At 37.6% G+C, this 26260-nt stretch overlaps 1 protein-coding gene across 1 annotated transcript; it reads left to right on the forward strand.

Moving 5' to 3' along the window:
• Window positions 1–8344: 8344 nt before the first annotated feature.
• On the forward strand, window positions 8345–24265 carry LOC130711504 (truncated transcription factor CAULIFLOWER A-like). The gene is made up of 8 exons (XM_057561170.1): window positions 8345–8707; window positions 15020–15101; window positions 15840–15904; window positions 15999–16098; window positions 16187–16228; window positions 17895–17936; window positions 18024–18136; window positions 23875–24265. The coding sequence occupies exons 1-8, from the start codon at window positions 8523–8525 to the stop codon at window positions 23987–23989; spliced, it is 744 nt and encodes a 247-aa protein (XP_057417153.1). The 5' UTR covers window positions 8345–8522; the 3' UTR covers window positions 23990–24265.
• The last annotated feature ends 1995 nt before the right edge of the window (window positions 24266–26260 follow it).

A 26260-nucleotide genomic window follows, 5' to 3' on the forward strand; every position in this document is an offset into this window, starting at 1 on the left:
AATTCAGCGGGTAAGATAGACACTATGCAGATGATGTTAAGATCTTCCCCATCACTGTCGTCGAAATCCTCGAGCATGTCTTCATCCTCATCTTCGACAACCTCCTTCCCTTTCTCCTTGGCTGGATTTGGTGGCACGGTTGTTCCTTGTTTGATGGCGTGATCCAGTTGATTAATAATCGACGCCACACTGGGTTCATTACGAGGGTTGTCTTCTGGCTTTATGTCCCATAATGAACGGAACTTGCCACCCCTTTCCCTTTCCGCTTTCCTTTTCCTCAGGAAACGTCTGAACTGAGTGCTGGTCATTTGTTCAGGAGCATAATAATTCCCAGAGCCATAGGAATAGTTCCGCGACACGCGGGAATTGTTGATGTAAGAAGACCCCTGGCCTAAGTCGATTTTCTGCCACTTGGGGTATGGTTTTGGCCTTGGAGGTGCTGGCTTGAACCATTGATTTTTTGGTAACCCAGCATCAGGGACATAAGTCTTGTCCTTGCCTCTTAACTTTTGGCCTTTATGGCCATCGAGTTCTTGATCTCTCTCAACCCACTCCTCGTGGGGATACTTCAGTCTCCTGGATACAGGAGCTTTCTTTTGGTAATGCCTTTTCATTTCTGAATCTTGGTAGGCCTTGGCTGCAGATTTGTCGAAAACGGCGCTGCATCTAGGGCACAGCATGACTTCTTTCTCGCCATCTTTGCTCCGGGATAGAAACTCGACAAGAGTTTCTCCAGCCTTGGGGTAAACCTCTTCTAAGCTCACCTCTTTCGCGACCTCTGGCTCTTCGACAGCTACGTTTTCTTCTTTTGCCTCTCCAAGCGTCAAGCCCAGAATTAGCTTTTCGGAAATGTCGACCATGCCAATGTAGAAAGGCTCTACATAGTTGGCCTCAGCTATCTGCAGTGGATCAGAGTCGATCTTCATTTGACTCTTGGCTTTTTCATCATACTTGAGTCTCCCTGAGTCCAATGCCCCTTGCACAAGGTCCCTGAAACGAACACACTGTGAGGTCCAATGGCCAAAAAAGTTGTGATATTTGCAATATTTCTTTCCTTTCCTTTGTTCAGGAGAAGGAAGTTTTTGGTTTTTAGGGACCACAAGCAAACCATCAGACACAAGTATATCATAAATTGCATCACATTTGGTCACATCAAAAGTATAAGTTTTCACAGCAGGAATTGTGTTCTTGGGGTGTTCGTCCCCAAGCTTGTTTTCACGTGGTTTCAATGCTTTACAAACATAAGGATCGCCTGGCTGAAGTTCAGCCAGATTGACATCGTTTAATTCGACGTCTGCAGGGACTTCGCGATAGACACACGGACTTTGACACACTGGATCAGCGTCTAGGTATGCTACTTTTTCCTTCTTTGGCCACTTAGTAGTCTTGGCCCTCTCCTCAGACTTCTCGGCCTTTAGTAATTCGATGTGCCTCACTCTGTCTGCGAGTAGAGACATATCTCGAATATACTGAGTGTCGATTTTCTTTCTAATAGAATACTCTAGACCACCAGTGGCTAAGACAACTAGCTCGTGTTCGGGGACATGAGTAAAGCATCGAGATTTAAGCATCCTAAACCTGTTCAGATAATCATCAATAGACTCTGCTGGCTTTCTTTTAACACTCGCCAGATCCTTCAAACTCACTTTGCACTCTCCCCTAAAGAACTGTTCATGGAAAATTCTTTCCAACTGGGCCCATGTGTGGACTGACCTAGGAGCGAGGGTAGTGAACCAGGTAAATGCATTCTTAGTTAAAGAACTCGGGAAGTACTTCATTTTTAAATTTTCATTGATGGCTAAGTCCCCTGCTTCGATTTGGTACCTAGCTATGTGTTCTACAGTGGACTCTCCTGAATCCCCCGAGAACTTAGTGAATTTGGGGACCTTCCAGCCTCGAGGAAGTTCGGACTCGAGAACCTCCTCTGTAAAGGCCGACACAAAATGGGGTCTATTTGCGAAACCTACGTTGAAACCATGTTGGTTCAACAATTGTTCCACTACGGCAGCAACATTTTGTTGCCCCCCAACATTCTGGTGTCGAATTCTTTCTAGCACACCATCAGCGTGTTCTTCCCTGTTTACCATATACACATTTTGCAATGGTGGCTGCACTGCCTCGTACAAAGGGTTTGCCCTCATCTCTTGGTGTTGCGGCGCCTGATAGAGCACAGGGGCAGGGACGTGGTTAGGCAACGGGATTTGGTTAATCCCTGATGCCGGTTGGATTTCGACTGGTGCCCCCAGGGCTGTCGTCAAACGATCCATCTGTCGTGCCAAATGCTGATTATTGGCATTATTATTTTGGAGCACAGGGTTGATTAGCTCACCTATCTGTCGAGATAGCATGTTAACCATTTCATGGTTACTATCATCTACTTGCTGCCTAATGGCTTGAAGTGAACCAGTATTCATACCTGTAGATAAATAAATTTGTGAACTAGATCCAGGAATAGGAGGGCTAACTTGGCTCCCTAAATTTAGCATTGTTCCATTTGCCCCGAAGGGGGGTATGCTAAAAGGAGGGACATTCTCGGGGAATGTCGAATATGTGCCCTGTATGCCTTGCATTATAGACACGGGCATACCATAAGGCATATCTCCTCTCGTAATAGTTGGAACAATTTGTGCCTGCACTGATGTAGATACAGGCATTTCTGCCATTGCAGAGACTGCCGCATTCTGGGTTGGCATAGTGATGCCAGGTCCCATCCCAGTAGACACTTCTTCATTGTTATTACCACTACTCCCCCCGGGGCTACCCTGATTGCCCACGTTAGACCCTTGGGGGGAAGTTCTTCCTCGATTGCTTGTCATACTTATAGTCTTACCACTTCTCAGGTGCATATAAATCACAATCAAGGCAAGTAGCAAATACCAAATAGCATGCAATAAACTTAAACACACAAAACGCTTCTGTAAAACTTAGTTTTCACAAAAACGGTCCCACTGGGCGTGCCAATTTGTTTACACGGATTTTTGGTAAACAAATATCCTCTTAGTTCGACTAAAGGAAGTTTAGATTTCAGGGTCCTTTTGAGAAAACGCTTTGCCAAAGTGTTGTGTGTGAATGAATGTGTTTTCGACAACAACGAGCAACTCAGGTGAAACTAGATTTCATTGAACACGAGTCAATTATAAAACAGTCAAATAAACTAAAATAACATGAAAACTACATGAACTGCAGATTTCGACAAACGAACTACACAAAAGAACTGGAAATCAACAAGCTGAAATGCAGGGAAACTAAAGTGTCGGTTCTGCAACATACTCCTCCATCATCACGTTTTGCTCCTTGAGTCTCATTGATGCGGACACTAGAGCTTTCTGGTGAATTTTTCAGAGTTTGAGTTGGGAACCATGTTTCTGAATCGGATTCTCCTATTTATAGAATTTCATGCTCTGCGTGTCCTTGACGGTTTTCTCCTCAGTGGATGGGTTAGTGGGTCTTGTTTCTCCCACGATCTGATGCTTGCTCCGGAAGTTCTGCGCATGGTGGTGGAGATCGTGTGCTTCAACTGCTCCAACCGTTTCCTGACTACGTTTTCGACCATCGTGGGGAGAATTTGACTTGGTCAATGTGGCACATGTTACATGTGCCTGTGTTTAGCAGTAATTGTTGTTGTCGAGTTTTGCTGCCCCATTAACTTAGTGCATTTCCCTTTTCCTTCCTTTTAGTCAGAATTCGACTACTCTGAGTATTTTGGGCTGAATGCGTTTTTTTCTTTCTTGGGCCAAAATATTGGGCCAACACCTATATATATATATAGTGATTTAACGCTTGGTTTATTATGAGGAACTTTGACAAAAAAAAATAGTTCATAAAAAAATAGTTTTCCAAAGAGAGCGAGCATGTGTTTGGTTTGTGTTACTGTAGCCCAGAAAGTTTCTGCTCATGAGACCCATCTACATTAAGCACTCTCCCCAAATAGCGAAGAGAGGAGTTGATATGTTTTTTTTTCTTTACTAATTTGTTCTCACTATTGACTTTCATAAACAACCAACAGTTATTTTAATTTGGCAAAAATGTCTTTCAAAACATAAATTTCTCTCTATTTTATTTATTATTCACATTATTATTTTCTTCACATTCGAATATTCCAAATGACATACAAAATTATTATCTTCTTCACATTTTTTTCTTTATTCATCTTTTTTTTTATCTTCTCTCTTTTTCTCTCCTTAACCAGACAAAAACGTAGGGGAGGCCATCAATAAAGTGAGTACTAGAGATAAGTACCTAAAGTTTGTGTGAAGAAATGATGATGTTTCATTACACATAATTTATCAAAATGGGAGAAGAAGACGAAAACATTCTAGAGTTTTTCCCCCAAATTAACTAAATTCAAACATAAAAATAAGAATGAACATACTATTATAAAACTTAAAACAAAGTACGAAATTTTAAAAGCGGCTACATTAATAGTCGTGTCCAGAAGGATATCTCAAGTGGTAAGAGCTAGAGACATAAGGGTTGGTGGGATGAAAAGTGAATAATTCATTGTTCGAACCCCGAAGAAGACTAATTTACTAACATTACTAACAACTAACATTTGTCTATAAAAAAAATTAAAATTCGTAATTTTATTACACACTTTTATGATCAAATTAATCATAACTGGTAAAAAAAAGATTGCTCCCTGATCATGTCGTTCAAGTTATAAACTCAAAAACAGTTGAAAACAAATTTTAAACGATTTTATCTCAGGTAAGAGATTATTGAAAACAAATGTTAATCTCGAACCGTTTGAAGTGATTAGTTATCTTCAAATCCTTGCAGGACTAACTATACTTAAAAAAAAAATCACACGCAATTATAAATGAAAATATTGCAATATATTAAGCCAAATAGAAACAATTTTGTTGGTCCAAAACGGGCAAAAGCTATACGGCAGAACTGTACAAGTTAAGCCATCAACAACTTATACTGAAAAAGTAAAGACATGACTCACCTGAGCAGGAAGGGATTGCACTGTTTTAGTGAATGAGTTTTCATCAACTGTGCATAGCACAATACACTGAACAATATTCAACAAGAAAAAAGGAGAAAAAAACAAAACGAGAAAATGGAAGAAAGAAAAAATGGAGCTTGGCCTTGATGCTTTTATTTCAATCATTCATCAAAGTAGTGCCTGAAAAAGAAACCCTTGTAGAGAAAGGCCTATACCGTCTCATGTCCACTTTAGGTTTGATTGGCCAATCTGGGCATGGAATAAAGGGAAAACTTGTGAACAAAAACTGAAAAATTAATTGTTGACTGTGTGAAATTATAATAAACACAGTATTTTACTTAACAATATCATATCACTTAAGAGGATTTTAGTTCATTTATTATAAACGATTCACATCTACATTTTAGATGTTTGCTACGGTGAATTAGATGATAGCTCATTCACCGGCGCATGAACACTCATAGTCACCCGTTCAATTTATTACTTTTTAATAAACGACCACAACCTTTTATTCATTATATGTTATATGGGATTTTTTTACGAGATGAATCTATTGACTTCAGGAGTAAATTAAAAATAGTTCTCCAAATCTATAAAATTTCATTCTAAAATAAAGGATTTGATTAATGCTCAGTAAACTCCCACGTGACTTCGAAAACATTTGATCACTGTTCACATACTTTAAATTGCTCACTCTCGACCGTTCTAAGCAGTAACCCTAGATTGGAGTTATAGTGCTTAGCATGGTCACATTAGGGGTATTGATTGGCTTGCACGAGAGAACCAATTTAGGGTCCTCCAAAATTTTAGCAAATGATGTAAGTCATCACCGAATTTACATAGAGAATTACAACCAACAAGCTAAAGGTAATGTACATAACATCAAGGAAATCAGAACATACTAGTACACTTATTCTTATAAATAATTATATCAATATATTAAGCCAACAGAAGATTTCAATTTCAAACAAATTAATCACCACAATATCAAAGTAGTGAAGTACATCACACATAATTGTAATTTAACATAAGAAAAATGTTACATGCTAATGAAGTCATTAAAAGCAACTGACTAGTAAATGGTTCTACAAGGACTTAAGATCAGTTATGAGTACACTCCACACCAATTACTATGGCATTGAAGGCTAAAGAACATCCTCCTCAATCTGAACTTTAGGGTTCCTTAGAAAAGAGGAATCGAGATAGCTCAGAATGTTAAAATTTAAATTGAAAGTACTCATGTCATATCTCATTGGATATTGGCAATACTCTTGAAGAAGCTTCCAATTGATAGGTTAGCAGTGCAACCATCAATGAACAACATGATGAGTCTGATTTGAAATTCATGATTTTTTCCAAAATCTTAATGTAGTTTCTCCACCTTTGTTATGTCATGAATTACAAGAAGATCACTCGTGTCTGGACTGGGCGCTCCTACCACATATCTCAATTTGGGCGCTCCTACCACATATCTCAATTCTTATATTTTTCACTCCATGTTATAAGAAGTTCACAATATACTAAAAACATTAATTGACCAATCAATCATCATAGGATATGTGCTTCATGGAGTGTGCTTCACTAGTTCAATTCGGTTAGCAACAACCGAAGATGTGATTTTAATCTCTCTCAGATAATTTTACTATTGAAAAAGGAGATTCATGATCACCCATTTCAGTATATATGGTCTTTACTGATCCTAATAAGCAATGTAACCGAATATAACTAGTTCTTTCTCTCTATCAATGAACTCTTACTATTGTCATGAAAGTATGACTGTAATGCTCAACACTATCTTATAACCACATTTCACAATAATTAGCAAGTATATGTGATCTTAAGACAAACAATCATACTTATAGTTGTTTCATTTCATCAAATAAGTGACGCGATGAACCCAACAACAAAGACCAGTAAGAACTTGGCTAAACGAGTTTGGAGATCAAAAGTTGAGTAGGAAAGGTGAGGGCTCCAAAGCGCAACACAGCATGAGCGACGACAGAGGGGATGGAAGGTGATGGCAGTTACAACGACGACAATGGTCAAACAATGACGGAAGTAGTGAGGCTTCACACATAGTCACGACGGCGAGGCAGTAAGATGGGTGGTGGAGGGAGGAAGCAAATTTGGTGGCCGGAGGAGAGAGAGTGGGAGAAGAAAAGGGAGAGAGCGAGTGCGATGAAGGAAGAGGACAAGGGAGGATGGAGTGGTGTCTCCAGCGGAAGGACGAAGAGGCCAAGGGTGACAAGGAATGAGGGATGGGCGAATGAGGGTGAAAGTGGCGAGGAAGGAGGGATGTGCTGAGGGGGATGGTGATGAGGGGTAGGGGTAATTAGGTGGCATTGACAGAGAGAGGAGGTAGAGGGTGAAGGTGGCAGAGAATGAGGAAGGGCGACATAGGGTGTAGTGCTTATGAGGATTTGAAGGAAAGAAATGAGGTAGAGAAGTCAATGAAGACTAGCCAACACAAAGTCGGGCAGTGAAAATAGCGTCGACGTAAATCCTCTACTAATGTACATAAAATGTCTTTTGGAACTAAACTCTGTACGATTCGTACTACGTGAGTTTCAGTGTAATGCAATAATTATTATTTTTAACTATGAAATAAAATTTAATATAGTATAGGGTTAACTAAGCTTTTGATTCTTGTAGGCGAAATTTAAATATATTGCCTCTCATCAGAGTAAAGGTTGAATATAATTCCTAATGTTTGAGAAATTACCATGTTCCGGTCCTCGTCGAAAAAATGAACTTCGATGATAGTGTCATGTGTACGACGGCGTTGACATGACATGTCACATACTTTAACCTATACGAGGGATCGAAATCAATTTTCCAGAGAAGTTATAGTTATATGAGCTAGCAATGACCCAAAATTCATTCACTTATTCACTTTATTTTCACTCCACTTTTTATCGATTTCACTCTTTCCTTTCAATTATATATTATCTCTACTTTATTTCCACTTTTTAAAGGTGAGTGGATTTATATTATACAATTTTTTCTTACATCAAAGTGGGAGATAGAAAAGGACAAAAAGAGATGAATTCATGACATAAAAAACTGATAAATTGTAATTGAATAAATGTGTAAAAAAAAATTTATAGTGTTAGTACACGTTAATTAAACTTAAACAAATGAAGATATTGTTGTAGTATAAAAAATTGTAAAAGTAAAGAATAAACGCGCGCGGTGATATTTTGTAAGAATAACTTAGAGACTAGTGTGGGACAGTGGGCCTACATAATATAGGACAGTGGTTCTAGCCAATCACATGTCGACAACATCTTTGATGAAACCACTCAAATTTCTCAAAACCACCATTTTGATCCTATAGCGGTTTCCCCCCCGAATATTAATACTGGCCAATCATATTCCCTTTTCTTTTTCTTTTTATCATTAAAAACACACATAACAAGCAACCAAACACAACAAAATGCCTTGACTCTTCATTTCCCCTATCTTCTTCGATCGATCAATTTCTCCATTTTCTTTGCTTATCCAACAAACACTGAAATATGGTTATGATGTGTTGATTTAAGTGTAGAAGAAGGAGTTAATTTGAAGAAAAATGGGCCGGGGAAGAGTGCAGTTGAAGAGGATCGAGAACAAGATCAACAGACAGGTAACATTTTCAAAGAGAAGGTCTGGTTTGCTGAAGAAAGCCAACGAGATCTCAGTGCTTTGCGATGCTGAAGTGGCTCTCATCGTTTTCTCCACTAAAGGAAAGCTTTACGAGTACTCCAGCGACCCCTGGTACGTTGTGTTCATCATCACCATCATCATGTTCATGTTCATATTTCATATCATTAGTTAACTCTTAATATTTTTTCATCTCTCTGAAATATATATTTATTTGTGATACGTAAATATCAAATTAATAGTAGGCTTTCGCCTTGCAATCTTCATACACTTTGCACTTTTGTCAGCAAACAGTAGCTATGTACTCGCTTTTATCTTATTTTGGTTAACCAGAGGTGTCAAGATAGAAAGGACGGGGAGCTAGGCCTTGAGTTAGCTTAGATTGATACCATCATGGAAACAAAAGCCATCCCAGATATATATGATTTGGTTTTCTTTCATTCAATTGATTTTGTTTTAGGTTTAAATTCAATCTAAATTTCAAAAAAAAAAAATCAATCTATTTTCATTTCAACCAGTGTAAGTTGTATCTTAATTTTTTTTGTTTTTTGAACTTAACTAATAGGGGTTGTGTATATGATCCATTGGGTCAAATTTGTTAAAAAAATGCTTAGTTGCATAATTGGTGCCCCTAGCTACCTTTTTGGAGTTAATTAAGTCCCTTACTTTTAAAATTAAAAAAATGTCAATTTTCTCAATTTTTATAAGCATTAAAGTATAAGTTTTTCTTTTTTATTTTTGAATTGGTAGAGTTTATAATGGATTAGAAATGTGTGGTACAATTTTAATAGGTTATTAGTAAGAAAATTAGTGAGATTTTGATTTTTTAAGCATTTCATAGGATTAAGATTGGATTTTAAAGATGTGGGAAATTGAGATTTTTTAATAATTAAAATTTAATATTTTAACTACTGAGTTTTTTACGAGACTAATGTATACAACGATTAAATTAATTCAATTTCCTTTCGGATGTACCAAAAAAAAAATTCAATTTGTGAAGATTTTTCTTAAGAGGTTTGAGAGTATTGAATAGAATAATAATGATAAATGAACTTGAATATTGTAATAATTAAAAAATTGAAGGCGTTAATCTGAAAAAAATTAATGACGGCTAAAATCATACATTGTCGAAATTAGGTGGACCAAAGTGCGATTAAGCGGAAAAAGAAGTTTCACAAATGCTACTGTTTTATTTATACTTCAACTCTACTATATAATTTATAGGCCAATAAATTAAAATTTTTTAGTAATAAATTATGATTAGTTTTTGACTTTTTGTCACTTAGATTTTACAGCAATGTTTGATAAAATATAGTTTTCACTTGAATGTATTTTTTAAGTCTTTAATTGCACTTCTAACCTATTAGTTTGGACTATATGTTTGATTTTAATATTTTGATTTTATTTTAGATAATTGAGTAATTGTTTAAAATTCAAGTTGATTTGATAAGTATGTCAAGTGGCATATATATATATATATATTATTTTTTTTTGAAAAATAAAGGATTATGTATTATCATCCACACAAAAAAACCCTTAAGGACAAAATCCTTAAAGGGAGAGTACAACCCCAATAAAAACGAGCCAGCTTGACAGTACAACCCCAATAAAATTATACACGATATGCAAGTGTCATATATATATGTACGATTCTTAAATTTTCATTTAAAAAAATTCAGGGTTTATATATTGGATTGAAGATATGGAATCATTTTAAAAGTTTAAGGTTAGAATTTAAGTGAATTTCAATGAATTTTGAAAGATTTGTAGTATATGAGGTTAGGGTTTAAAGATGGAAAAGTGGGATTTGTAATATTTTTTTGTAATTTAAAAGCTGTTGAAATATAATATTTTGTTAAATTTTGAGCGGAATATATAATAATTATTTTGATTTAATTTTTCATGATTTTGCTTAGAAAATATAAGTGTGAGAATTTTAAATAGGATTAAAGTGAATTTCAGTGAATTTTAAAAGTGATTAAAGTGATATGAAAGGAGATGAGTGTTCTTTGTGACGATTGATTTCGATAAAATTAATTATAATAAAAGTAAAGTAATTTATGTTTTGAGATATTTATAAAAAAATAAATTTGTTGGAAAACGGTATGAAATTGAATTGTAAATCTCATAGTTAATTTTATTTCGGAATTAATTTCAACTAAACTTTTCAAACATTAATATTTTCATTCAAAGTTATACGCGATGCAATTAATGTTAGGAAAGGCTCAATGCATAACACTACTGCATGAAATATCTATACCAGCTGTGTTTCTTGCTGGCTGCTATAGCTATGAATTCGCCCACACACTGACACTTTACCCACCCAGCTCTGTGCTCTATTTGGTAGCTAAGCAGCACCTGACCTCACCTGACGTTCTTCTCTGCCTATGTCGGTAGTATCTATTTTATCGAAGATAAATGAAGAAATTAACATTTACTTTCCACATTCTTTTTCTAATACTGTTTGTTTAATTGGATAAAATCTATATAGTTCCCACTAAATTAGGTGACTCAATATAATTTAATGGATTTTCTATGAATTTTATCCCATGAGAAAAATAATATTAGAAAAAAAAGTGTCGAAATAATCATTTTTCTCTTTTATAGCCATTTTTTGCTCGTAAGTCATAACGTTACCTTTTACTTCCCAAGGTAGCTAGTATCATTCACCTCCTTAGTTATGTCACTCATTCACCCAGATTCTGGAATTTGAACCCCTAATATTGCGGGTAAAGTCTGTGTTGAGTCATAGGTAGCGTTTGGTGATAGAATGGAATATGACAGAACATAACGGAACGGGACAGAACAAGATGGAACATGACAATAATGTTCTGTGTGTTGTGTTTGGTAACTCTAAGTCATTAGAACAGAACCATGATTTTAATTACGTATATAACCCTTCATGTTTAATACTCCCTCCGGTCCTATTTATAAGCAATAAAAAAAAATTCACATAGTTTAAGAAATGTAGTTAAACTAGATAAAGTGCATTAAATTTGTCTTGAATCAAAATAAACTTCCAAAATTACCCTTTGTTATTAGTATTTGAAAGTGGGAAAGAGAGAGAATAAATAATGAGACACATTTTACAAGTTATAATTAATAAGGGCATCATTGGAAAAAATTAATTAATATAGCTCAAACTTTCATTTGGTTCTTATAAAAATGACCAAGATTTTTCTTCTCTTTCATGCTTATAAATAGGACCGGAGGGAGTATTTGATTGAGTAAAACAAATTGAACTCAATTAAACATTTTGCATAGAAACCGTTTGTTATTACTTACTTCATGAAAATAATCACTTATTTCTTTAAAATAATCACTTATATATTGTTTAAGTTGTTTTAGTATGCTATTGAAAAAAAATAACCGAATTATTTATTTAAGCTATTTAAGTGCGTTTGTTTAGATTAAAAAATATTAATTTTTAACTATAGTTTTTTTTATAGAGATTTTGAGAAATTCATAAGTTGATTCGTGTTTGACTATTCTAATTAAAATCACTTTTTTTTAATCTTCTCTCATCTATCATCATAGATTTTCATGATAAGCTAAAGCAACTGTTTCAAATAATCTGTTTTCAGTTGAAACAAACACAAAAAGTGATTTTTTTATTTATTTTAAAAGTGATTTTTTGATTAAAAAGTGATTTTTTTGATTAAAAAGTGATTTTTTGATTAAAAATTGATTTTTCCAAAATAAGTTGAATCAAACGCACTCTAATTGGCTCATTTATCATTGCTTACAAAAAGTGATTTTACTTTTGAAAAAATAATTAATTTATTTTAATTGAGTTGATTCGTGTTTGACTACTCTAATTAAAATCACTTTTTTTTATCTCCTCTCATCTATCATCATATATTTTCATAATAAGTTAAAGTAACTGTTTTCAAATAATCTGTTTTTAGCTTCAGCTGAAACAAACACAAAAAGTGATTTTTTGATTTTTAAAGTGATTTTTTTATTAAAAAGTGATTTTTCCAAAATAAGTTGAATCAAACGCACTCTAATTGGCTCGTTTATCATTGCTTACAAAAAGTGATTTTACTTTTGAAAAAATAATTGATTTTATTTTAAGTGATTTTTTTTTGAAAAAATAGATTTTCATTTAACTTTGTCTACAAATATAATAAGTGCTTACAAATATATATTAGAGATATTTTTGACCGTGCAAAAATTTTAAGAGAGTGTTTCGTTCTGTTCCCTTCCTGTTCTAGGAATGGACATTGAAGAGAGGCATAGTACCTAGAGGTAGAGGGATTGTGCCAAGAGAGAGTGAGAATGAGAGAGAGTGCTGAATTTCAAGTGTTATTTCATCAAATGAGCCAAAAGTCCCCTCCAATTGATAACTACCCCCTATTTATAGAGCTTGGGTACTACCTATTGGGCCAATTGGGCCTCCGAGGTCAAGGCCCAACTGAAGGCCAGGGCCCCGCCTCAGGGCGGGATACATGCTGGGCGTTGCCCCTCTAGGGGCTCGCCCAGTCCACTAGTCCACAAGACACCGAGCTCGAGGTACGAGAGCTAAGGGTGTCTTTTAAATGCTGTTTGTACACCGGAATCTACACTGCCAACATGGCTTGAGAAAAGAGAAGTTAACTATACCGCCAACATGGCGTGAGCAAAAGGAAACTAGCATTTTCAGTTGCCCAGTCCACTGACTTGACGAGCAAACCAAGCCGAGAGCACCAAAGCTCCCAAGAGGAGAAGATTGACCAAAGCCTCCTCCAACGCCGGCACATCCAACCCTGGCGCTCAGCCCACCACTGCTGCTGCGCCTAAAGGCAAAAATGTCGCTGAAGCCTCTGTCGCCGCAGCTACCGAGCCAACCGCCGTACCGGCTTCTTCTCCTGCCTCCGCCGGTGCGACCGCTGCTGCTGCCGCTGAGTCCTCTATTGGCGCCACAGTCGCCTCCGCCGGCGTTAACGCCACAAAAGCTGCTGCATCTTCCGACACTCCTATTGGAGATAAGGAAAAAGAAAATGAAACCCCAAAGTCTCCTCCTCGCCAAGATGCGCCTCCTAGCCCGCCCTCAACACATGATGCGGGCTCCATGCCTTCCCCGCCTCATCAAGGGGAAAAATCCTGTCCTGGCGCTGCCACTACCTCTTGAAAGAGTGTCATCAAATACCGTACCCGCTCAAGGTACTTGATCAGATTAGGATCTTTGACCTGGAAAGTTCCCTTCACTTGATAACTACCCCCTATTTATAGAGCTTGGGTACTACCTATTGGGCCAATTGGGCCTCCGAGGTCAAGGCCCAACTGAAGGCCAGGGCCCCGCCTCAGGGCGGGATACATGCTGGGCGTTTCCCCTCTAGGGGCTCGCCCAGTCCACTTCCGTTCCACCCTTTTTTAGGGAACCAAAGTGTCCCGTTCCTGCAGTCTTTTGTCTTGTTCCGTTCTATCTTAAATACATGACAAACACAGAAACGGAACTCATATGTCCTGTTCCGTTCCCTTCCCATCTGCCTACAAAACGCTACTATAGTGTGCTTTTCTTTGATTCATAGTCTGCTTTTATCAGAACTAGGCGCCGTTGCATAATCTCATATTATGATACTTGTCAATGTAGTTGTTATTTAGTCTAAAACTCTTAGTCCAAAAAATTTCATTTTAATTCTGATTCAGCCCAATTAATCCTTTTTTATATTATTAGTTATGATTTCTTATTAATTTAATAATAGAAAACCAAAATTTTCAGAAGTATATAAATATATAAATATTTAGAACCGTATATTGGAACCGTATATTGTCAATTCCCATTTTTCTAATTGTAAAACCAAAATTTCCGAGAGCTGTAATGTTTTCATTTTTAAATGATGTATAGAGATGACTATAAGACTATATGCAAATAAAGAAACATATGTGAGCTGACCACTAAAAGACAAAGCTATTATCCCTTTTGCTGCTTGCATGCAAAATGCTATCCTATTGGAAACCTTTATTAGTCTGCTTGTGTAAAGTAGATTTCTTCCTCCAGATACTAATGTGTTTATGGGTTGTTGGTTACGCATAGTTTATGGCTTATTCCAGAAGTTTAATTAAATGTTAAGATAAATAACAAATGATTTTATACTATATTTAGGGTACAGTTAGATTTAACTTATTGGAGACTAATGTCCATATATAAGTCATTATATATTTATTCCTACAAATTCCACATTTTAGTTGTTCAACCCGAGCTTGAGAAAACGTGTTGAGAAGCCGCCACATGACTAGAAAGATGACCAAAATTCTTGAATCCTAATCAAGCTTTGCCTAACTTAAATTCTAAATCACAGTTATTATTTGCTTTCTTTAAATGTCTTTTCATTCAAACGTTAAATAATGTATCCTTTTATTTTAAAGTACAAAATTATATTTATTTTTCAGAATCTCATGAGATATATCTCTGCTGACTGTTACTTTTATTTCTTTTAACAGTATGGAAAGAATTCTTGAACGGTATGAGAGATATTCATATGCAGATAAGAGGCAGGCTGATGCAAATGATCAGGCTCCAAGTGTACGTCTTCGCCTCCTTTCCATGAGTCTTGATTTTATTTTTCTTTTCTTCCGACCGGGTTTTGCTTGGTTTACTAATTGATGTAAATTAGAGATTATCCTATCCTTTCTCTAACAAAAGTTTGGGACAATTTAATGTGCCCGTTTGGATGCAAACAAAAAAGCACTTATTAGAGCATATTTAGTGTTTTTTAGTAGATAAGTTCTAATTTTAATAAGCACTAATAAGTTGCTATCCAAATAACTCTTGCGGCTTTCCTATAAGTTGTTTTGAGTTTACTTTTATAAGTTGTTAAGATTAGCTTATGCTTATCTTATAACCTATTTCCATTTTATTTTAACAAATTTCTCAAACCTTATGTGATAAGAGCTTATTTCTATAAGCGCTTAATGAGTTGTTTAACAAATTTTCACATTCATTCATTCAAAAGCGTCTAAAAGCTGTCTTGAGTTTATTTTTATAAGGTGTTTAGATTAGTTTATGAATAAGTATTTATACTTACCTGTATCTTATTTTGGGTTTATTTTAGTAAACTTCTCATATTAGCTTATGAATAAATGCAATATGCGATAAACACTTATTGACAATAGCGCTTAAGCTCTTCACTCAAAGATATTTGGTGCATACATTCCTAGAGAAGTTTCTAATTCATGAACTACAACACTCCCTTTAATTTACAATTCAAAATCAAGAAGGTATATGTTGAGTACTGATTTCATTACCTGAATGCATTGTTAGGAAAATTGGGTTCTTGAACATGCAAAGCTTAAGGCTAGGATGGAAGTCTTACAGAGAAATCAAAGGTAATAAATATGTGCGAGCAAGGGCTGCTAGTGTTGATTGTTGTGTATAATAAATTATGCAATGAGTATGACAGTGTAAGTGGATTTGTTTCAGGAATTTCATGGGAGAAGAGCTGGATAGCTTAAGTCTCAAGCAGCTTCAGAATTTGGAACAGCAACTTGATTCCGCTCTCAAACACATTAGATCACGAAAGGTAAAGTAAAACTTTGCTACCCACACAGTTTTGGCGATGTAGTTTTGAGGTTTGAACTTAATATCATAGTCATTATGGGGGTATGCAGAACCAAGCCTTGTTTGAATCTATTTCAGAGCTTCAAAAAAAGGTCAGTCTTTCTTGCCTGCATCTATGTTTTTATTGAGTATATATTAGGATCAATGTTGTCAGAATTGATTGTGAATGAAGTAATTTTAGATCGATCAACAATGTTGGAACTGATTTTGGATAAAATGGATTTTGGTAAAATTTATTATCCTAAAATTGAGTTGAAAGTGAAGTTATTTATGTCAGGTTATGTTTATGGCAAAACTGATTTCTATAGGATAATGTTGTGAAACTCAATTCTCTAAATTGATTGACAAAATCTATATAACCACCCAAAGGTGATTCTTGTCAATGAGAGTTGATTCCAAGCAGTGTTATAAAACTCGGACCGGACTGGCCGGTTCGACTGATTGAATCGGGAATCGGACCCCTAACCGGTCCGAGCCATTAAATGGATCGGCCATGCAATTCAACTGTTATGAACCGGTTTGGACCGGCCGGTTCAAGGGATAAACCGGTGACTCGGCCGGTTTTTATTTGGATCGGTGATTTTTTTTTTTGTCAAAACTGTTTTTCCTTGTGATAAATATAATTTAACAAAAAGTATTCCAGATGGAATTCGAACTCAGTCCCATGAGAATATAGGCAAGATACATAACCACTTGACCAAGTTGCTCTATGGTCAATCTTGTACACATTAAATTATTAATAATGTATAATTATAAATGGAAAACACACAAACTATAAAAATTTATCATACCTAGGAGTTGAACACAGGACCTAGAGGGAGGAAAGCTATCAAAATTTCCACTAAGCCACTTTGCTTCTTATAAAAGAAAATGCATATTATTTTATATATATGCTATGCTAAGGTTAGTTTTATAAATTATATGATTTTTTAATATGAACCGAGTTAAACAATCGAACCAGTGACCCAGTGGTTGAACCATTGACCCAGTGTCTCGACCGAGTCGATCACCGGTCCGAGTTTTATAACCCTGATTCCAAGGCTTCTGAATGTGGTACCAAGCACACACTATGTAAACTTCAAAAGCTAGGATTTACAACTTCATCACAGAATTGATTTTGGAGTTAGTATAATTTTGAAATGATCAACGGCCTAAATGAGTTCTAACATCTGTGAGCTGAACAAGACATGCAATGAATATGGCATAGCATACTATCAATTACATAAGTGATAAGGAACAATATTTCTTTGTCCTCTCCTTTCCTTTAAAAAGAAGAATGCAAGATTGGCTATAAGGTTTTTATAAAAATTTGGGTCAGGTTTGACTCTAGTAGACGTCAGACCTTAGCACATACTTTTCAAGTCCAGAACTACACATCTAGAATATCATATTAGAATTTGAATTAAGCCAAATTCTACTCGAAAAGCTAGCTCAAATGTGAGGGTTGCTATGCTTTATAAGAACTTATTTAGTTATATCTAGTCAATGTGATACCTTGACAATTTCGTTACAGTAGTATGAATGATCTGCGCATTTCCAGTGAGAGTCGCTTTCGACTATACTATTTGCTAAATTACTCTTATTAGTGAAAACTTTTAGGTCAAAACATTGGCAAATCAACTTGGATGTTGTAAATGCTTGATCGATGTAATATTTCTAACTTCAATTTTAACGATATGTACACAATGTTTTCATTGACAAAATGTTTTAGATTGATCAGCTGTTAAGTCATACAAGTACTTGTGTGAAATGATGCAGGATAAGGCACTTCAGGAACAAAACAACTTGCTGACCAAGAAGGTACGTTTTTGTTTTATCACAGCTCAATTATGCTGTTTGGATTCAAAATCTCACAGTTAATGACAACATGATTTGAGTGAAAAGCAGATAAAGGAAAAAGAGAAGGCCATCACCACCCAAGAGGAGCAAGAGGGGCTTCAAAATAGTGCAAATGTTGCCTCTGGCCTAGTAACTCAACCATTGGAGTCCATGAACATTGGGTTAGTGTCTTTTTCATTGATGCATGCATGAAATCTTAAAGGCTTCAAACTGACCAACTCTCTCTGTTACCTGTATATGCTGTAAGATGGTTTGAATGGGTGAATCCTCATTCATCTGAAATAGATATAAATACAAAAGCAATACAATCAAAGTCAACTAGCTAATTATGCACGACATAATTATAGGGATCCAATTGCTTAATTACAAGAAAGGAATATATGCATATCCTATTCTATCACACCCCCGCAGTCGAAGCGGGAGGTTCACTGACGCTGAGATTGGTCCGAAAATCATCAAATAGAACTCGAGGGAGACCTTTGGTAAAGATATCCACAATCTGGTGACGAGAAGGAACATGAAGGATGCGTGTCTGACCACGAGCGACCTTCTCTCGAACGAAGTGAATGTCCATCTCAATGTGTTTAGTACGCTGATGCTGGACAGGATTGCCGGATAAGTAGATGGCACTAACATTATCACAGTAGACCAAAGTAGCCTGAGAAAGAGGAAAGTGAAGTTCCAAAAGCAGGTTGCGTAGCCAACATGATTCAGAAACCACATTAGCAACGCCTCGGTACTCAGCCTTAGCACTGGACCGGGAAAGCGTGGGTTGTCTCTTGGACGACCAAGAAATGAGGTTGGGACATCCCCCCCAATCTACATCAGTGTAGGAAATAAGCTTCTCGATAGGAGAAGGATGAAGATGCACACCAAACTGTAAAGTGCCCTGAAGATAGCGAAGGATGCGCTTCAGTGCAAGCATATGCTCTGTGCGTGGGGCATGCATGAGAAGACACACCTGCTGAACTGCATAAGAGATGTCAGGACGGGTGAACGTGAGATACTGCAAAGCCCCAGCAAGACTCCGATATAAAGTAGGATCATCACACGGAGTACCAGCAGAAGTACTGAGTTTCTGTTTGGTGTCAACTGGAGTGGCAGAAGGATTGCACGATGCCATACCGGCTCGAGCAATAATGTCACGTGCATATGTGCTCTGACTGAGAAAAAGTCCACCTGCATGTCCGGTGATGACAATGCCAAGAAAATAGCTCAACGGTCCCAGATCCTTCATAGCAAACTCTGAGGCAAGAAGGGCCATGATAGATTTGCGAAGGTCATGAGAAGAGCTGATGAGGATGATGTCATCAACATAAAGCAGGAGGTAAGCCATGTCAGAGCCTCGTCTGTAGATGAAAAGAGAGTGATCAGAGGTGCTATGCTGAAACCCAATGGTGGAGACATAGTCGGCAAAACGCTGGTACCAAGCGCGAGGCGCTTGCTTCAACCCATAAAGAGATTTCCGCAAGCGACACACATAATCAGGATGAGTACGGTCACGGAAACCAAGGGGTTGATGCATGTAGACTGTCTCATGCAGATCACCATGGAGGAAAGCATTCTGAACATCTAGCTGGTGAATGGGCCAAGACCTGGAGAGGGCAATGGTGAGAACTGTGCGAATGGTCGCTGGTTTCACCACAGGACTAAAGGTCTCATCACAATCAACACCTGCAATCTGTGACCGGCCATCACCTACAAGACGAGCTTTATAACACTCAAAACAACCATTAGCTTTCGTCTTATGACGAAAAATCCACATGCAGCGAATAATATTAACATCACTAGGACGAGGAACCAAATCCCAAGTCTTATTTCTAATTAAAGCATCAAATTCAGACTGCATTGCGGATTTCCATTTCGGGTCTGAAAGACCTAGCTTCGGGTTTTTGGGAAGAGGTGAGATGGTGGGATCATCAATGGTTACAGAAAGATTGAAGAGTTTTCCGGGTTTGTAGATACCACGCATGCTGCGAGTGGCCATGGTACAGATAGGAGGTACAGGCTGAGTCGGTGAAGCAGGGGAAGGAGAAGATGGGAGGGAGTCAGAAGAGGAGGAAGAGGTCGTGGGGAGTGGTGGTGTGGTCACGGATGGAGGGACCACAAGAGGGGGGTTATGGTCAGGACTAGTCCACTGGTGAATGATAGAGGGATGTATAGGATCTGAGAAACAGTCATACTTGGAGGGAGGAGGGGTAGTCATGGTGGCAAAGGGAAACTGAGTCTCATCAAAGATGACATGTCGGGAAATAATGATTTTTCTGTGCGACAAATCAAAACACTTATAACCTCTGTGATGAAGTGGGTATCCTAGGAAGACACACGGGGAGGAGCGTGGTTGTAGTTTGTTAATGGTAGTGGAAGGAACCAAAGGATAACAAAGACAACCGAACACACGTAGATGTGTGTAAGACGGGTCACGACGATACAAAAGTTGAGTGGGAGAGAGTTTAGACAGAGATTTCCGGGGAATGATATTAAGTAGATAGGTAGCCATTTGAAGGGCATGATGCCAAAAGGACGGAGGAACAGACGCATGAACGAGAAGAATGCGAATCATGTTGTTGATGGTGCGTATTTTGCGCTCCGCCTTGCCATTTTGAGATGATGTATGTGGGCAGGAGAAGCGAAAAATAAGACCATGAGCAGCACAATAAGCATGAAAAGAGTTCTTGTCAAATTCTCGTCCATTATCACATTGAAGACATTTGACATTTTGGGAAAAGTGCGTGCGAATTTGATTCGACAGAGAAGTGAACATTTCAAAAACTTGAGATTTAGTACTTAAGGGAAACGTCCACAAGTAATCCGTAAAATCATCTAAGAATAATACAAAATACCGGTGACCAGCGGAAGATAAAATAGGCGAAGTCCATAAATCACTGTGTAAAATGTCAAAAGGCATCACAGTAACATTATTAGAAGAAACAAATGGCAACCTAACATGTTTTCCAAACACACAAGACTCACAAACGGTGCTAGAGTTCAAATGCTCATAACTAATGAACTTATTACTACGAAGAGACTGCAAGGCAGAAGAGATGGGATGACCAAGACGATTGTGCCAGAGACTCTGAGCTAGACCAACAAATGGAAAGGACTGAGTGATTGGGTATAGGTCGCCAGGACTATTACATCTCATGAGTGGAATCCCCGTCTGAAAATCATTAACCGAAAAGCCATATGGGTCAAAACAAACAGAAACATTGTTATCGGTAGTAAGTTGTCGCACAGAAATCAAGTTTTTAACAATTTGTGGTGTGTGCAAGACATGGGAAAGGGTCAAAGGCTTGTGTTTGTGGGCGGTGGGGAGGGTGGTGTGTCCAGAACCCTGAATTGGAATACTCTGTCCGCTACCAACATACAGTTTCTGATTAAGATGACTTAAATTAGAATAAGGCGTGAGATTACCTTGTGATGCTGCGACATGAGATGATGCTCCAGTGTCCATGTACCATGTGCTGTCCGGAGGGGCAAGTGTCATGGTGTGCATGGCAGTGGCAATGTCAGTGGGCACGGGTGAGGCCGAAGCAGCATAAGCCTGAGGACGCTGGCCCAGAATGCCGGGTTGCCGAGGAGGAGCAGAAGGACGAGTCCACTAAGAGGTAGGGTATGGGCACGGAGGTGGGGCCCATCCCTAATGCTGGTATGGAAAGTACTGCGGATGAGGTGGCATCGGAGGAGAGGTGTCACTGCGGGATCCGCCAACGCTGCCACGATTCCCACCACGACCCTTAGAGTTGTGGGATCGAGAACGGTTGGAGGACCGACGATCAGAGCCCTGAGGAGAGGCATTAGAAGCACGCGATTGAGTAGCAACATAGGCAGCAGGATGCTCAACATGCTTCATCTTAGCCAGACCGGCTTCCTCCAGAGTAAGCATGGAGCAAGCCTGATGAAATGAGGGGAGGGGATTGCTCTGGCGAATCAAAGTGGCAACACCCCTGTAAGCATAAGTAAGGCCAGAGATGAGCTGCAAAACCAGACAATGATTAGTCACAGGAGCACCGACATCACAGAGCTGGTTAGAAAGCGTCTTCAGACGCTGACAGTAGGCGGCGACATTCGAAAAGGTGACCATCCGCACACTGGAGAACTCCTGCTCTAGAGTAACCGCGCGTGCGTTCTGATTACCCTGAAAAAGATATGCCAAACGCGTCCAAGCAGCGAAAGCAGTGGAGTTAGGCTCCATGATGGTGGTCATCAGATCGACATAAATTGTGGAAAGAATCCACTGAAGGATCGTGGCATCCAAAGTGGTCCACTGATCATAAGTAGGGTCAGTGACTGGTAGTCTAGAGGAGGTTTGTCCGCAGCAGGGACAATGTGATGAAGGACTCGGTGGGAACGAGCATGAATACGGAAAAGCTCCGCCTAGGTGCCATAGCAGGATTCGAGGAAGATGTGGAAGACATTTTTTTTTGTGTTGTTTTTTTTTTAACTAGCCGGTCTGGGTGAACCGGTTAGAGAGGCCGGTTCAGGGGACAAAGTGGTCCTGGCTGAACCGGGTGTGTTGGTCACGTGTTGGTGACGGGCAGACAGATCTGCTGCGGGTTGAAGGGACCCGATTGGAAGGAGAGGTAGATCGGGGTGGTTGGAGGCGGCCCGAGGGCGCGGTTGCTTGGATGTTGGCAGGCGGCGGTGCAGACGGCTGGCGAGGGGCTGGACGGCAGGTCCAGAACGGAGGAGGAGAAGCGGAAGTGGCGCGGCGTAGCTGCTCGCGCTGTGGAGAGAAACGACGCGGTGGTGGCTCGCGCGGACAACAGGCGGCGGTGCGGTGGCAATGTCGGCGGTAGTAAGGATCTGAGGCGTTGGCACGGGCACGACGGCTGCAAAAGGAGAAGCAGCGGCGACTGAAGGTGGAAAGAGGAAAAAGGGAAAAGAATAAAATAGGATGAGGAACTAGGTCAGAGGATCTTAGTCTGATACCATGTAAGATGGTTTGAATGGGTGAATCCTCATTCATCTGAAATAGGTATAAATACAAAAGCAATACAATCAAAGTCAACTAGCTAATTATGCACAACATAATTATAGGGATCTAATTGCTTAATTACAGGAAAGGAATATATGCATATCCTATTCTATCATATGCATCTGCACACGTTCATTTTTAATTGATAAGGATCTTCTGTCCTCAAATGTTGTCTCAATTTCTTGTTCCACAATTAAGACTTGAGTGCGTGGGATAGTTATAAACTTATATGGTGGTTTTAAATTCACATCAAAACTTTACTAGTGGAACATAGAAGGATACAATTTGAAGATTCCAATCTCTCCCTTCACCCATGTTTCTCTTTGTTGAAAAAATCTTCAATCCTCATATTTTCATACACCAATGTTTACATTCCCTTTACATATTTCTTTATCACTCTATTACTTAGTACCCATCTTAATTCTTAAGTGTTATTTTGTATTGGTGAGGAAAAAATACACCAAGAATATGTTGGTTATTTTTTAGAAAAGTGATTTGTTGACATATGTATTGTGTAGACATTCAACAAACATCCGGAGTGAAAAATAAAGTGAAAAGAGTAGTAATAACTATGCTATATGATAGAAAAAAGAGTTAGAGAGAAAATAATGAGGTATTTATCGGATGTTTACATTATTTGTATGTCTGAAATTTAAAATGAGAAAAATAACATTTCAACCAGCAAAATAGACCCTATGTAGTGTGTACTCCTCACTGCTTGTTTAAGTTTGTTACTTTTTAAAGATGAGATGATTAACTAAACAGGCACAAAGGCAACATATAGCCATATGCAATGATGCATCAACCAAGCAAGCTTAGAGGCATCACTCATTTTAACATGCACTACATTAGTTCTATTCCTACTTTAATTTGCAACTCAAATTACTAATTAAGTCATTTATTGATTTGATTTTGATGCAGAGGCTCCCCAGAAGCCAGATGTGATGAAAGAACTCCAACTCCTACTCCTACTCCAACTCGAGCTAACACCATTAATCTTCCCCCTTGGATGCTTCGTCCTACAAATGATCAATAGAAGACTAATTAATATATTACATTGTACAACTTTTCATATTGATAAATTCAAAAGCATATATAGTCAATCAAAATTAAGGCATTTGATTAGTGATAACTATACCTGGATTCCGATCTGTATGTATCATGTCTCACTGCATTTCAATGCTGCTGGGCTATATCTAGGCCTCTATATATAGTATAATAACATTTTCCTATCAGCCTATGGCATGGGAACTTTTGTATTTGTTATTTAAATTGTTTTATAAAATAATTCTCTTGGAAAACTTTAATATTAGTGATTAAAGTCTAATTTTTTTTGGTGAATGGGAAAATAAAATTTTAATTTTTTTAAGTCATATTAATAATAATTTTTCTTTAACTGTAATATTTTTATGTTGATTGCATATTTGCCACATTAAAATATTTTTTAATAATTTCAATTATTTCTCAATGTGTTTTCTAATTTGTTTATGATTATTAACAAAATAAGTTTTTTCATTACTGTTCAAATAATGTATGTTAATTATTTTCCGATATACCAAAAAATAATTAATGTTTTGTTTTATAAATATAACCATGCAATAGTTTGGAAATTATAAAACAAATGTGAAAATATAATACATGATACAAATTGGCATTATAATATTTTTTATACTTTAATTTCCTTATGTATAATTATTTTTAACAAAAAATATTTTTATTGATTAATGGGTTATTTGAATGTTCAACTTGTAAAATTTTTGATAATACTATTCATCTTAGAAATATTTAAATTTAATATGATAAAGGAGAAATTACAATTACCTCCCTCAGGTTTATTATTATTGCACACTAGTTTGTAAAATGCATTGATTTCTCCTCCTTCATATATCTATTGAATAATTTGGAGTTAATGTTATAATAATAAATCTTATGGGAGGTCAGTGCAATAACAATAAACATTAAGGTTGTGTTCGGATGAGAGATTGTAGAAATTCAAGGGATTTTAAATGCTAGGGAATCAATTGAATTCCCTTGAATTTCAAATTTTATTGTTTGAATAAAATGGTGAAATCCCTCAATTGTAAAATTCTTTGTTTGGGTAATATAATTGAATTTCCTTCATTTAATTGTTTTTTATCTTAATATAATCGGTCGAAAACCCGAAAGTCGTTCAAAAACCCTAAAAATCAGCCAGACTCTCAAAAATCGACTGAAAACTTAAAAGTAAACACAAAACCCTAAAAAGTGGCTGAAAAACCGAAAGTCGGCCGAAAACCCAAAAAATAGGCCCGACTCTCAAAAATCGACTGAAAACTCAAAAGTCGACACAAAACCCTAAAATTCGGCCCAACTCTAAAAAATCGGCCGAAAACTCAAAAGTCGACACAAAACCCAAAAATTGGCCGAAAACTCAAAAGTTGATACTAAACCCTAAAAAGCGGCCCAAAACCCTAAAATGGCCAGAAAACCCTAAAAATAGGCCGAAAAAGTGAAAGTCGGCTCGAAACTAAAAAATCAGCCCATAACCCTAAAAATCGACCCGACTCTTAAAAATCGGCCTAAAACTCAAAGTCGGCACAAAACCCAAAAAATCGGCCCGACAATGAAAAATTGACCCAAAAACCTAAGACCCGACCTTTCGGGTTTTGGGCCGATTTTTAGGGTTTAGGGCCGATTTTTAGGGTTTAGGGCCGATTTTTAGGGTTTGGGTTGATTTTTGAGTTTGGGTACGACTTTCACATTTTCGGCCGATTTTTAGGGTTTTGTGCCGATTTTTGAGTTTTCGACCGATGAGCGTCGGGCCGATTTTAAGGGTTTTGCGACGACTTTCTGGTTTTCGACCGATTTTAAGTGTCGGCCTGATTTTTAGGGTTTTGGGATGACTTTCTGGTTTTCGACCGATTTTAAGTGTCGGGCTGATTTTTAGTGTTTTCGACCGATTTTAAGTGTCAGGCTGATTTTTAGGGTTTTGGGTCGATTTTTTATTTTCGGCCAATTTTTAGGGTTTTGGGCCGATTTTTGTGTTTTTGGCCGACTTTCGAGAATCGACCGAAAACTTAAAAGTCGACACAAAACCCTAAAAATTGAGTTTTCTGCTGATTTTTGAGTTTTCGGTTGATTTTAGGGTTTTGGGTTGATTTTTTAGTTTGAGGCCGACTTTCACGTTTTCGGCCGATTTTTAGGGTTATCGGCCAATTTTTGGGGTTTTGTGCCGACTTTCGAGTTTTGGCCGATTTTTGATATTATCGGCCGATTTTTAGGGGTTTGTGCTGATTTTTTAGTTTTCAGCCGATTTTTGAGAGTCGGC

This window comes from Lotus japonicus, chromosome 4 (genome assembly GCF_012489685.1).
Source record: "Lotus japonicus ecotype B-129 chromosome 4, LjGifu_v1.2".
In the NCBI taxonomy this organism is placed as follows: domain Eukaryota; kingdom Viridiplantae; phylum Streptophyta; class Magnoliopsida; order Fabales; family Fabaceae; genus Lotus; species Lotus japonicus.